The 15,361-nt window shown below is 47.7% G+C and overlaps 1 protein-coding gene across 1 annotated transcript in view; it reads left to right on the forward strand.

Annotated features, from left to right (window-relative positions):
- Positions 1 to 15,361, forward strand: part of LOC142484010 (fibronectin type III domain-containing protein 4-like) — a 134,470-nt gene that overhangs the window by 87,325 nt on the left and 31,784 nt on the right. The window contains exons 3-5 of the mRNA XM_075583970.1: positions 178 to 293; positions 1,348 to 1,552; positions 14,593 to 14,682. Of these exons, the coding sequence (XP_075440085.1) occupies positions 178 to 293; positions 1,348 to 1,552; positions 14,593 to 14,682 (411 nt within the window). The remainder of the gene's footprint in view (positions 1 to 177; positions 294 to 1,347; positions 1,553 to 14,592; positions 14,683 to 15,361) is intronic.

Below are 15,361 nucleotides of genomic sequence, written 5' to 3' on the forward strand. Positions count from 1 at the left end.
GAAATATATTCCTAGAGGTAAAGGCTTCTATACCACATTTACTCTAGAGGTAAAATTACTCATCTGTTTCAAATGCATTACTTACATGTCCTAGAGGTCCCAGATCTTCTGTACCACATGAGATGTGTAGTTGTAGAGGAAAATGCCTACTTTGTAATGTTTTTTCTCATACAACAGACAGACCTCCATCTCCAGTCAACGTGACGGTGACCCAACTGAAGGCCAACTCTGCCACAGTGTCATGGGATGTCCCAGAAGGAGATATCATCATTGGGTATGCCATATCCCAACAGGTACAGTGTGGCCAGTCACTGAGCTCAAGGACATGGAACCACCTGGCTGGGAGCATGACATAGGACCACAAGACAGGGAGCGTGTGACATAGGACCACAGGACAGGGGGCGTGTAACATGGGACCACAGGACAGGGGACGTGTGACATGGGACCACAGGACAGGGGACGTGTGACATGGGACCATGGGCCAGGGAACGTGTGACATGGGGCAGGGAGCATGTGACATAGGACAGGGAGCATGTGACATGGGGCCACAGGACAGGGGACGTGTGACATGGGACCACGGGAAATGGGGGCATGTGACATGGGGCAGGGAGCATGTGACATGGGACAGGGAGCATGTGACAATGGACCACAGGACAGGGGGCATGTGACATGGGACCACGGGACAGGGGGCGTGTGACATGGGACCACGGGACAGGGGGCGTGTGACATGGGACAATGGGACAGGGGGCGTGTGACACGTGACCAGAGGGCAGGGAGCGTGTGACATGTGACCACGGGACAAGGAGCATGTGACATGGGACCACAGGACAGGGAACCACAGGACAGGGAGCGTGTGATATGGGACCACAGGAAAGAGGGCATGTAATATGAGACCAGAGGACTGGGGGCATGTGATATGGGACCACAGGACAGGGAGCATGTAATATGAGACCAGAGGACTGGGGGCGTGTGATATGGGACCACAGGACAGGGAGCATGTAATATGAGACCAGAGGACTGGGAGCGTGTGATATGGGACCACAGGAAAGAGGGCATGTAATATGAGACCAGAGGACTGGGGGCGTGTGATATGGGACCACAGGACAGGGAGCATGTAATATGAGACCAGAGGACTGGGAGCGTGTGACAGGAGACAAGAGTTGGGAGAGACGGGATCCGTATCTTTGAGGTTCCATCTGTCTGTCACTGTCACCCTGTTGTTGCAGGGACAGGCTCACAAGTGTTTCTTAGTTTGTCACCTTGTTGTGTCACGAAGATTTCTGTGTGACCAAGTCTGTCCAGCATACTCTATAGTACCTCACCCTGCCTCGCACCTTCTCCCTGCAGAGGCAGGACGGGCCGATGCAAAGGTTCATCCGGGAGGTGAACACCACAAACCACGCCTGCGTTCTGTGGGACCTGGAGGAAGACACAGACTACATCATCCAGGTCCAATCCATCGGTCTGTACAGCGAAAGCCAGGCTAGCAAGAGAATCCACTTCCGCACCTTGAAGGAAACTGACCGGCTGCCCTCCAACAGCTCGAACGAAGGTAAGAGGTCATATTGTTATACTCAGCGGTCAATGAGAGGCAGGTGCTGGTTCTGGTATTTTACATAGCGATCATTGAGAGGCAGACAATGTCAACGCTGCAGTCAAAGTCAACGCTGGTCCTGTTTTTATTATTATTATTATTATTCACAGAGGTCAGTGAGAGGCAGACGCTGGTCCTGTTATTATTATTATTCACAGCCGTCAGTGAGAGGTAGTTGCCCAAGGGTGGGTGGTTAGTACTACCGGGAAGGTTGCGAGAGGAGTTAACTCCTTCATTACCATAGCGATTACTACCGCTAAGGTAATGAAAGGGTTAACCCCTCCCGCTACCCACCTGAGAGGCTTAACCACCCACCCTGGGGCAACTACCTCCTGCACCCACCTCCTCTACACCTATAAACATTAAAATACAATACAAACAGCAATACTAGCCAATAAACCCATGATTGCCAGTGTGGTTATCTAAGTGTCACGGGAGACCAGGCATTTCCACCTTTATACCGGGATCATATAACTGAGCAAAACCAAGAAGTAAAACAAATGGTCATTCATTCCATTGTAACAGACGTACACACCGTGATTACAAAATACAAGAGGAGAACACACTTACTGGGGGGTTGGGCTGCAAAACTAGCCTTTCCTAGGTTAAACAGGCCATAAAACAAAGTCTTTAGGTTGAGTGGGACTTGGCCCGAAATGTCCTGGAACTGAAATCGGCATGAAGTTCCTGACACCGCCGCTGTATCTCTTCCGGAGATGCCAAAATCCCTTGACCGGGAGATAGCACCAAACGTCCTTGTACTCTTTTCGGCTTCCAATCCCAGCCGCGAACACTACGTTCTCTTTTCAGAACTTGGTCTCGAAATAGGGACTTAAAAAACTTCTCGCCTTGAAATTTCTGAAGCCGGTTCGCTGGTATTTCTCGCAGAGCATCGTTTGGTGATTTCGAATTTGCCGCTGCTGTCTTTGTGCTCAAAATCTCAGAGAATCTCTCGACCGGATTGGCTGCTGGGTTACTTATAGTATTTCAACTTACTGTAATTCATTAAATACTCCAGCCAATCCGAGCGTGGGTGAAATCTTTACCAGCCAATCAGAGTGTTGCCAGTTTATCTAAGCCAGGCAAGCACAGATTTAGATTCTGACAAGGGCATGCGCCACCTTGGCACCTCTGCCACTTGTCAGTCAGAAGCCACCCGCTGAGTTTGGCTCCTCACAGTCTGCGCTGGGGCAAATGGTGGTCCAGGACTGCCATTCATCCCAGGATGTGGGTACTTGAGCATAACTCTGGTGCCCAAATGGCTTTCACACCTTGGCAACCTCTGAGGCTTTCATGTCCGGGACCCGAGCAGACTTGATGGCACCAAGCTTGGTAGCCAAATGGTCTCTTGGAACCACGGACCTGGAAATCTCCAGCTCATATACTGTGCATAAGTATTTCCCCTTAAACACAATGTTTTCTTCTAAGTCCTTAAGTTACAGGGATTGAATGAAAAGATGCGCACGTTCATTTTTAGCAGCCGTAGCCCTTCCTATAATGAAAACTGTTTCTAAGTAGAACAAAATAATGCTTCGGTTCATTTTCAGGGCTACATTCCAAATACATTGAAAACTGGACTTAGACTTAAAAACATCCTGTCACGGGAGACCAGACCTTTTACACCGAAACCACCGGGATCACCAGCACCAGGCAGGACAAAGTTGTTGAATAAAATTGGGTTTATTCTGGCACGCCAGCAGACAAAACAAGATACAATACCAACGGGGGGCCTCGGGAGTAGTCTCTAGCCTCGCTAGGTGCAGGGGCCTGCTTCAAAAAGGCTTGTCCTGTCTGCTTCTCGTCCAGGATATCGGAGGGCTGATCACACAGAGCAGCCCCTCTGACAGATTTCTCCAGCTGGTCACAGTCAAGATACAAACTCCTTCACAGAATGTCTCTCAGATGGTCCTCTGAGGGAATCTCTACACTCTACAGGTTGTTCCAGTTTTGGGGTGCACGGTACGAGAAGGAGGAACGTCCATATATCACCGTCTCAACACCGGGGGTGGAGGGAGGGGGGAGGGGACCGACCCCAACAAGTTGCAGGGGTCTATCGGCCCGGAAGAAATCAACAGGATCGGCTCGGTGGGCAGGGGAAGGGGACCGACCCCAACAAGTTGCAGGGGCCTACCGGCCCGGTAGAGATCACAGGATCGGCCCGGGTGGGGGGTGGGGCAGGGGGCTCCACGGAGGGAGTAAACCCCCCCCCCACTAAAAGGGCACACCGACCCTCTGTCACTTAGTAGTAGAGCTCCGGCAAGTGGAGCAGGCCCGGGGCTCCGTCGTCAGACTTCGTAGACTTATTTATTTATTTATAAAATATTTTACCAGGAAGTAATACATTGAGAGTTACCTCTCGTTTTCAAGTATGTCCTGGGCACAGAGTAAAACAAAATAATACATGGTTACAAATACAGTTACATAAATGAACGGTATACATTATATACAAGACATTGCATGCACAGTTAAATAAAATGTATATTATGAGCGTATGTAACAGTTACAGATCAGATTAAAGTGTGAGACAGCCTTAGATTTTAAAGAATTTAGACTGGTGGTGGATGTGAGAGTCTCTGGTAGGTTGTTCCAGTTTTGGGGTGCACGGTAAGAGAAGGAGGAACGTCCGGATACTTTGTTGAGCCTTGGGACCATGAACAGTCTTTTGGAGTCTGATCTCAGATGATAAGTGCTGCAGGCGGTAGGGATGAGGAGCTTGTTCTGATAGGCGGGGACCTTGCCCAGAAAGTATTTGAGGGTGAGACAGGAAAGGTGAACTTTGCGCCTAGACTCGAGTGACGACCAATCTAGTTCTTTGAGCATTTCGCAGGGATGTGTGTTGTAGTTGCATTGGAGAACAAAACGACAAATTGAATTGTAGAGGGTGTCAAGTTTGCTAAGGTGGGTTTGAGGTGCCGAGCCATATACTATGTCTCCATAGTCAATAATTGGCATTAGCATCTGCTGTGCGATACGCTTTCTGACCAGGAGACTTAGGGAGGATTTGTTCTTCTAAAGTACCCCTAGTTTGGCATAGGTCTTGCTTGTCAGGGTACCAATGTGCATCCCGAATGTTAAGTGGGAGTCAAACCATAAGCCCAGGTATTTAAAACTAGTGACAGGGGTTAGGGTGGTATTAGTGTTGGTTCTAATCAGGAGCTCAGTCGCTGGAAGCTTTAAAAATTTAGTCTTGGTCCCAAATACCATTGTTACAGTCTTGTCAGTGTTTAAAAACAGTTTGTTTTGGGAAATCCAGTTTTCGAGTCTCAAAAAGTCAGACTGAAGTATGTGTTTAAGGTCAGAGAGGCTATGGCTGTGTGCATATCGGATTGTGTCATCTGCATACATGTGTATTGAGGCTTCCTTACAAGCTGTGGGAAGATCATTAATGAACACTGAGAAGAGTAGGGGCCCCAGAACAGAGCTTTGTGGGACACCACAGGTGATATCCAGGGGGTTGGAGTTAGAGCCTGAGATGGACACATGTTGGGATCTTCCTGATAGGTAGGACTGAAACCAGTTTAAAGCATGCTTCCCTATTCCAGAGCTCTGAAGTTTGTTAAGCAGGATAGCATGATCAACAGTATCAAAAGCCTTTGCAAAATCTAGGAATACTGCACCAGTGAGTTGTCCCCGTTCCATTCCACACTGGATTTCATTGCAAACTTTTCGCAGGGTAGTTACGGTGGAGTGTTTGGGACGAAAGCCAGATTGGGTCTTGTTATAGTAATCGCTTAATTGGGAGTGGACACATTTTTCCATGACTTTGGATAGAATTGGGAGAAGGGAGATTGGCCTGTAGTTTGAGACAATGTTTTTGTCCCCACTTTTGAAGATAGGGACAACTCTGGCAGTTTTCCAGGTCTTAGGGATATGGCCTGCAGACAGGATAGAGTTGACTATGGAAGCAATTGGTTTGGCAATGGCCGGGGCACCAAGTCTTAGGAACCTAGATTGTAGTAAGTCAGGTCCACATTGGCTGCTTAGTTTTAGTTTGAGGAGCGCTTGTGTAATCTCCTCTTCAGATACTGGGCCAAATTGTAAATTGTGGGCAGTGTTGGGAGGTGGTGGGGCTATGTGTGTACTCCCAGGATGAGATTCAGGTTTGTGGTTTGGTCTGCGTTTCGCTAATAAATTAGTGGCACACCCCACAAAGTAATCATTGAATGCATTTGCTATGTCAGTTTTGCAATGTTTCACGATGGATCCGGAGAAGCTCAAGTCGGTCCTGGAATGGCCACAACCCAGTTCCTTAAAAGCGATTCAGCGATTCAGCGGTTCCTCGGCTTCGCCAATTATTATCGGAAGTTTATTGCTAATTTCTCCACCACTGTAGCACCCATTACCGCCCTCACCAAAAAAGGGGGCGATCTGTCTTCTTGGACTCCTGAGGCCAGCCAGGCATTCGAGTCTCTTAAAAAAGCCTTGGTCTCTGCTCCTATCTTGCGACACCCAGACCCCACTCTTCCTTTTGCTTTAAAGGTCGACGACTCCGACGTTGGAGCAGGTGCTGTGCTCTCTCAAAGAACCACTTCGCAAGATAAACTTCACCCCTGCGAGTTTTTTTCCAAGAAATTCTCCCCAGCCGAGAGAAACTACGACGTTGGGAATAGAGAATTGTTGGCCATCAAGGTGGCCTTAAAAGAATGGAGGCATCTCCTTGAAGGAACTAAGGAACCTATTTTGATACTCACGGATCATAAAAATCTTTCTCATATTGAGGGTGCTCGTCGCTTTGGTCCTCGTCAGGCCCGCTGAGCATTGTTCTTCTCCAGATTCAATTTCACCATCTCGTACATTCCGGGTACCACAAACGTTTAGGCGGATGCATTGTCTCGTCAGTTCTCCACAGAAGAGAGGAGGTCTGAGGAGATTCCTGAAAGTATCCTTCCTTCTATATTCATTATTTCAGCCACTTCTTTTGATATTTTCGATAAAATCTTGGAGGCCCAGTCACAGATCCCCCAAGGGGCTAGAGCAGGCCTGCAAAGCATACAGCCAACGGGCCGCATGCGGGGCCCGCCGGGGCACCCCGTGCAGCCCGCGATGGACCCCCTTCACCCCCCTTCCCTGGTAGGGAAAGAAGGAGCACGAGCGCACACCAGCAATCTGTGTGAATGTGCGCTCACCCCTAATCCCCCTACCCCCCCTCCCCGCCCCCTTCCCCCTCAGCCTGCTCCAGCAGGGGGATGCGTTCTTTCTTTTCCCACTCACCAATCCCCAACTTGCCCACAGTTTGCAGAGTGGGCACTATAGGGATTTCCGGTTGGGACAGCGCCTGTGCTAAACTGACACCTTGGCTGCTTACCAAATGTGTACCCCCCTTTTTACCTGGCGTCTCCCAGGCTAGGAGTTGCCCTCAAGGTGTGAACTAGCCAAGAATCTCTCATTGAGCAACCATCCTGGCTATTTCACACTTGCGGCTCTGGAGGCTTTCAACTGCAAACCTTCCCTAGACCCATAGGCGCCGCCTCAACGGGGGGTCTGTGAAGTTTGAGAAAGAAGAGCCCCCAGCTCTTGTATGTAAAAGCATTTGGTCACTAGTTGAATATCAAAGGCAAACAGAAAAAATGTACCTGCCTGTCCTTTTAAAACTGCAACCAAAAATACACTTTATTAAAAATATATGTTTTACTTATCCCAAAGTTATAATTTTAATATGTCTGTGCTTGGGGTGTTACTCTGGGGCTGCACACCAAATTTCAGGTGGCTAGCCCGTTCCGTTCCCGAGTTAGGGCTTCTCCTTGAGTCGGCAATGCTGGGCTATGGGCTTCTCACGTCAATTGACTTGCGGTTAACCGCGTTCCCACGCCAATTGCCCGCCGCCTTTCAAGTTACGCTACTAACCGGGACTGGATACATTGTAACCGGTACCCACTTGAGACTGAAACCGCAACCCTTTGATTCAATTGACCTTGCGGTTCCGATTTCAAGCCTCAGTATTGGATACCTATGTTACTCTATGTTACCTATGATGGAGAAGGATTTAGGAGTGCTTGTAGAAAGCAGGCTTAGCAATAGTGCCCAATGTCATGCAGTAGCTGCAAAGGCAAACAAGATCTTATCTTGCATCAAACGGGCAAAGGATGGAAGGGAAGTAAACATAATTATGCCCCTTTACAAAGCACTAGTAAGACCACACCTTGAATATGGAGTACAATTTTGGGCACCAATCCTAAGAAAAGACATTATGGAACTAGAGAGAGTGCAGAGAAGAGCCACTAAATCAATAAAGGGGATGGACATTCTAACTTATAAGGAGAGGCTAGCTAAATTAGATTTATTTACATTAGAAAAGAGGCGTCTAAGAGGGGATATGATAACTATATACAAATATATTCAGGGACAATACAAGGAGCTTTCAAAAGAACTATTCATCCCACGGGCAGTACAAAGGACTCGGGCCATCCCTTAAGGTTGGAGGAAAGGAGATTTCACCAGCAACAAAGGAAAGGGTTCTTTACAGTAAGGGCAGTTACAATGTGGGATTCATTACCCATGGAGACTGTGATGGCAGATACAATAGATTTGTTCAAATAAAGGTTGGACATCTTTTTAGATGGGGAAGGTATACAGGGATATACCAAATAAGTATACATGGGAAGGATGTTGATCCAGGGAGTAATCCGATTGCCAATTCTTGGAGTCAGGAAGGAATTAATTTTTCCCCTTAATGGGGAATTTTGTTTACCTTCCTCTGGATCAATAAGTAAGTATAGATATAGGATAAAGTATCTGTTGTCTAAATTTAGCATAGGTTGTACTCGATGGACCTACGTCTTTTTTCAACCTCATCTACCATGTAACTATGAAGGAATTAATTTTTCCCCTTAATGGGGTTTTTTGTTTGCCTTCCTTTGGATCAATAAGTAAGTATAGATATAGGATAAAGGGCCTCATGCAGAGAGCATCGAATTTTCAAATTGGCGAATTTCATAAAAAGTAGCTTTTTTGGAGAGTTTTATTCTCCATATGCAGAAAAGTTCGAATTCTGCTATGTTTAACATGGATGCGTGTGGCGAGTTTAAATGGGAAAGATGCGCGCTTCAGAAATGTGTAAAGAAAAAATCGCGCATTTTTTGTCCCCTTTGCTATAGGCGGCGAGCGCCATCTTATTGCCAACTTTTCCTGGCGCGGCAAAAATGAGAAAATCGCGCCATTTTCCTGGCGCGAACAGCCGCTACATGCCGTTCGTACCTCTCTGCATTCGGAGAGTTTTAAAAATGGCGAGATGGAGGTTCTCGCCAGCCGCGAGGCGAGTTTTAGAAATAGAAAAAAAAAATTGGCGCGTTTTTCGTAACTCGCCATTTTCTGCAGTTTTCTGCGCGAAATTGTATAAAAAATGGCGAGTTTTGAAATAACGATGCTCTCTGCATGAGGCCCAAAGTATCTGTTGGCTAAATTCAGCATAGGTTGAACTTGATGGACGTACGTCTTTTTTCAACCTCATCTACTATGTAACTATGTAACTACGTAACTATGTAACTATGTAACTATGTACTCAATGGAACAAAGAGACCGCGCCATGCTTCTCCAATTAGCATGCGGCTTGGCTCGCGCAGCGGCATCTTGTGTCCAAACACTAGTAATGCAGGTATACAGTGTAATACATTACCGCAGGCCTATACAATCCTGCAAAACGGGGTCAATAAGGTACAGAGGGGAAAATAGTACATGGATAGTGCATATAAAATTAACCCCTTCATCCCCAATACGAAATAGGGTTAACCAGCCGAGCATACTGCTTTTATTAATGCGCTGATTACCCCCATTTTCGTTATAGGCACTTACGCGTGATGCACGGTTACTGCGCAGGTTACTTCAGCCTGTCCTGTCCCTGGGCGCAAGGCGCGCTCCCATTCCTCTGGCCGTGACGCGCGACACATGCGTGGTGCTCGTTCTCTCCGCCGGTCTGTGGTCTCCGTCCCAAGGCCCCGCCTCCGCTCTGATGTCAGGACTACCTCGCGCGGCTATGCTCAGCGCTCCGCCTCCGAGCATAACTCCTGTTTGTGTGACGCTGAACCTCACTGCTTAGAGCCTGTCTGCTGCCTGACCTGCCTGACCTGCCTGACCTGTCTGACCTGCCTGACCTGCCTGACCTGCCTGGAACCTACTTTGTGACTTTCTCCTACTCTGACCCCGGCTTTGGATTACGATGACCCTGCTCTCTCCTGCACTGACCCTGGCTTTGGATTACGATGACGCTGCTCTCTCCTGCACTGACCCTGGCTTTGGATTACGATGACCCTGCTCTCTCCTGCACTGACCCTGGCTTTGGCATTACGATGACGCTCCTCTCTCCTACTCTGACCCGTCTTTGGCATTACGACTACTCTACTCTCTCCAATCCTGACTCCGGCTACGCACCCCAACGATCCGCTACTCTACTCTCTCCTGCACTGACCCTGGCTTTGGATTACGACGACCCTGCTCTCTCCTGCACTGACCCTGGCTTTGGATTACGACGACGCTGCTCTCTCCTGCACTGACCCTAGCTTTGGATTACGATGACGCTCCTCTCTCCTACTCTGACCCTGTCTTTGGCATTACGACTACTCTACTCTCTCCAATCCTGACTCCGGCTACGCACCCCAACGATCCGCTACTCTACTCTCTCCTGCACTGACCCTGGCTTTGGCATTACGACTAAAATACCTTCTCCAACCCGACTCTGGCTACGTACCCCAACGATCCGCTACTCTACACCCCTGGACCTGGCAAGTATCACATTAACGCTGTCTTCTATAACCCTGATCCGGCTTGCACGACTATCCTACACAATAGACGCGCCCTCGCGGTTGTGGTCGGCGTTATATACCAATCCCTACCTCAGCCCCGGGGTCGCGCCTCGTTTGTGGTGAGCTACGCGTTACAATACCCAAATGCAGGGTCTGGAGATCACATCTCGCGAAACAACAACTACAATAATGTGGAGGGAAGGGAGTGGTTGGGGGTGAAAAAAAGGGGGATGGAGGATAACCACAATGTGACGACAAAAGGAGGGAAAAAACAGGAACAACCTATAATACACGTAAAAAATGTAGGGTGAAAAAAGTAGAGCCGCAACGAACGTTTCGGGGCCTCTGACGCCCCTTCTTCAAGCCCGTTCCCACAGATAGAAATGTTCTGTTGTGCTTCCCTAATTAACACCCCTCCAACACCAAAATCTCTAGATAAACAGATTCTGAGCACATATGATTTACTAGATGCATAAACCTAGTCTAAATAACATCAAGGTGATCTAACCTGTATAGTGCAGATAATCACTAAATATGATCAAGGGAATAAGTAATATTGCTAAATCCGATAACTTGTATAATGAGTATATTCAGATAATCACAATATGTGATGAAGGATATGCAAATAAGCAATATTGCTAAACACTGCCTAGGAGGCTATTGGATTGCTAACACACAGTGCAAGTCCCACCTGCTATAGTCAAAGCCTGAGACGAACAGCTGGAGGAAAACAAGCACTGTACAGGTGCGCCGACGAGAATTCTAAAACTAGCCTTAAACTTGCCTTGGAAAATCTGGGGCTATCACCAACAAGATCCAGGCACATGCTGGGTACTGTACATGCTGGGCACATGCTGGGTACATGCTGGGTACTGTACATGCTGGGCACATGCTGGGTACATGCTGGGTACATGCTGGGTACTGTACATGCTGGGCACATGCTGGGTACATGCTGGGTACATGCTGGGTACATGCTGGGTACATGCTGGGTACATGCTGGGTACATGCTGGGTGCATGCTGGGTACATGCTGGGTACATGCTGGGTACATGCTGGGCACATGCTGGGTACATGCTGGGTACATGCTGGGTACATGCTGGGTACATGCTGGGTACATGCTGGGTACATGCTGGGTACATGCTGGGTACACGCTGCAAACATTTCAGTGACATTTCTGCAGAGACTAATGGCCCATCGGATTAACACAGCAGGGGTCCCTGGCGGTCCCATTCAGTTTGACGGGACTGCCAGGGACCTCGTTGTTAATCTGATGGGCCATTAGTCTGTCTGCAGAAATGTCAGGGAAATGTTGCAGCATGTACCCAGGATGTACCCAGGATGTACCCAGCCTGTACCCAGCCTGTACCCAGCATGTACCCGGCATGTGCCCAGCATGTACCCGGCATGTACCCGGCATGTACCCGGCATGTACCCGGCATGTTCCCAGCATGTACCCAGCATGTACCCAGGATGTACCCAGCATGTACCCAGCCTGTACCCAGCCTGTACCCAGCATGTACCCGGCATGTACCCAGCATGTACCCGGCATGTACCCGGCATGTACCCGGCATGTACCCGGCATGTTCCCAGCATGTACCCAGCATGTACCCAGGATGTACCCAGCATGTACCCAGCCTGTACCCAGCCTGTACCCAGCATGTACCCGGCATGTACCCAGCATGTACCCGGCATGTACCCGGCATGTACCCGGCATGTACCCAGCATGTACCTGGGTCTTGTTGGTGATTGCCCCAGGTTTGTTTTAGAATACTCGTCGGCGCTACAGTAAGTATAAGTGAAGCAAATAAGGCAAAATACGAATCCTCTGCTGTTGAAAACGTCTATGACCCTCCTAGGGCAGTCTGCAGTGGTCCCTACGAATAAGTGGCCTCTAGCACTGTTTAAAGGGTTAATTGGATAAGCGTGCCTGTGATTATGTGGTCGGGCCCGGCATTACAACACTGTATCACTGTGTAACCGCAGACAAGCAAGGGAAGCCTTAACGCGAGCTAAATTGGTTAAGTGGTCTGCGGTCAGGAAAAGATGCCGGATTGCAACAGTGTATAATGTGGTCTCATCATTCAATTAAGGTCAATTAGTAAAGTGCGTCTCTGGTTATCGATTGTGCCCGGGCATTGCAACATTGCATCCCGGCCCCAAACCGCAGACCGGGAAAAAGTTTAACCACAAACCACAAACCACATCACAGCCCTCACATAATTAAGCAGCTAACTTTGGATAGGAAGGTCCTAGCTTTCTAATTTTTGGTGTGCAGCGTGCTAGGGGGTAAACATGTAACCAGGTATAGTTATGAGACTGTAACATTTATTTAAAGGCATAAATGAGAAGTAGCTCTGAGTTTAGTACTTTAAAGTTATAGGAACCGGGACATTTACATTTCAGCCAGGCAGGACAGCGGATACATTAAGCATTCACTATTGTCATTTATGATCAGAGATGAGTCATGTATAATGTAAGTCCGGGCTTCTGAGACTCCCTGTCGAGCTGACTCCAGAGTGTCTGCAAATGTCCAGGGCTTCAAAAGACTCCGACCTGGGGAAAGTGCTAAATGTCAGGAAATGTATGTAAACTGTTTGCCTAGCAGATGTCCGGGCATCCTGAAGAAAGGTAGACATTCTGCCACCATGCAAGGGGGCTTGGTCAGGTATGCTAAGCGGGTTAAGTGTGAAGTTAGCGCATGACCCTTGGCATACCGTGAAGCCCTTTGCCCGGCTGCAGGAACTGGTGGCAAACTTGCCATTGGGTGGGAATTTGCTTCACACGCCAAGATTGGCTGTGTATTCCCCAGATAGGCTTGGGCGGGTGTTATAAGCCCGTGCACGCTATCGGGCGGGTGTTCAACTGTGTTCTTCTGTGATCCATCGGAAGTTATAGCGTGTTCCACTTACGATTCCATCGTAACCAAGGATTGTACCCCGCTACGAAAGTTCCTTAGAACTAAGGACTTGGAAACAAATTCTGCAAGCGCAGAACGAAAACACTTCTTTCGGCGGAGAAACAGGGGCTGCAAGCGGCGCCCCTCGCCAAAGACGGTTTCGCGTCTCTTGTTTGCGTATCAACCCGGCTCCTGGGGATTGATACCTAAAGACTGTATTTCGCGGACTTTCGTTCTGGAAACCATTTCAAGGATCCAGGTATTTTTGTGGGATAAGCACTGGTCTCCCGTGACACTCCCCCCCTCACCATAGAATATTATTTTCAGTTATCTGTAAAAACGAAAGTATTGATGTTTCTTTCATTATTTACTGAAGCAATAATAATTATAATAATTAAAAGAAAAATAGAAAAAATAAAACAAAACATCACCCAGCCAGCATGTAGTAAATTAAAGTTGTACTTACCCCTGCTAGGATGAAGGTCATCCTCATCTCCGTCCTCCGCGGGCAGAAACATTACAATAAAAAAACTAACTACTGATCACTATCCCCTTAATTACCTTAGAGGTTGGTAACCGCTTTAGTTGGGCCTAACCACCCTCTCTTGGGCAACATCCCCCCACCCCCTGCCCCCACCACCACACATACAAAAGCAATAGTAGACAAAAATGGCTAATAGCATGTCTGCCCATTTGTTTGCAATCAAAATAAATACACAATAAAATAACATTGACATAACAGTACAATACAAAACAAGCATTTGCCAGTAAACCTATTGATTGTCACTGTGGGTAACCATCCCACTCTTGTGTATCTGATTTAATAAGCACTTTATTGATTCACTATTAGTATATTCACTATAGTTCTTTGTGAACTGCGCTATTAAGAAAGGTCCTAGTTTTTCTTTCTATTTTCAATGATATTAATGTGTCAGCTCCAGAGACTCCCGACTTCAATCCGATGTAGTAAAAATCATTTTTTTCTTCAGAGTCACATCGCGGATCTCAGCTCGGCTCCCTTCAGGTGGCGAAATGAGAATGTCCTAGTTGCAGCCGTGATGTGAATCTCAACGTCACCTAAATAGCTCGATATTTCCACAAATGGAGTTTGAGCATTTTTTAAGCTCCCACTCGGCTTGTCTGAGTGGGAGAGCTATTGATCGGGTAGAAGCAGATCTCAGCGATTTTGTCTGAGTGGGAGTGCAACCGATCAGGTAAAAGCAGGTCTCAGTGAGTTTGCCATGTTATCAGAGATCTCTGAATAGCTACACATGCAAACTCATCCGAGAAGTGCCCAGAACTGGCGGTCACTCGTCGACCTTTTGGAATAGGCGCACACTGTGTGTGACTTTTGTTGTATCTGTGCAGGGGACATCACAGTGCAGGGAGTGGATAAGGAGCGACATTTGGAGACAGGAGAGATCATCATTATCGTGGCCGTGCTGCTTATGTGGGCAGGTGAGAATCCTACATCCAGCTATCACCTCCTGCAGTCTGACAGCAACCAGTGATACTAGTACACAGCAACAAATACAGTGTGAATCCCTACAAACACCAACTCTACCCAACCCATGTATATCCCTACAAACACAAACTCCATCCAACCCACATATATCCCTACAAACACAAACTCCATCCAACCCACATATATCCCTACAAACACAAACTCCATCCAACCCACATATAGCCCTACAAACACCAACTCCATCCAACCCACATATATCCCTACAAACACAAACTCCATCCAACCCACATATATCCCTACAAACACCAACTCCATCCAACCCACATATATCCCTACAAACACAAACTCTACCCAACCCACGTATATCACTGCAAACACCAACTCTACCCAACCCACATATATCCCTACAAACACCAACTCCATCCAACCCACTTATATCCCTACAAACTCCAACTCTACCCAACCCACATATATCCCTACAAACATAAACTCCATCCAACCCACATATATCACTGCAAACACCAACTCCATCCAAACCACTTATATCCCTACAAACTCCAACTCTACCCAACCCACATATATCCCTACAAACACAAACTCCATCTAACCCACATACACATATATCCCTACAAACACAAACTCCATCCAACCTTCATGTATCCCTACAAACAC

The sequence above is a fragment of the Ascaphus truei genome, unplaced genomic scaffold (assembly GCF_040206685.1).
Source record: "Ascaphus truei isolate aAscTru1 unplaced genomic scaffold, aAscTru1.hap1 HAP1_SCAFFOLD_418, whole genome shotgun sequence".
In the NCBI taxonomy this organism is placed as follows: Eukaryota; Metazoa; Chordata; class Amphibia; order Anura; family Ascaphidae; genus Ascaphus; species Ascaphus truei.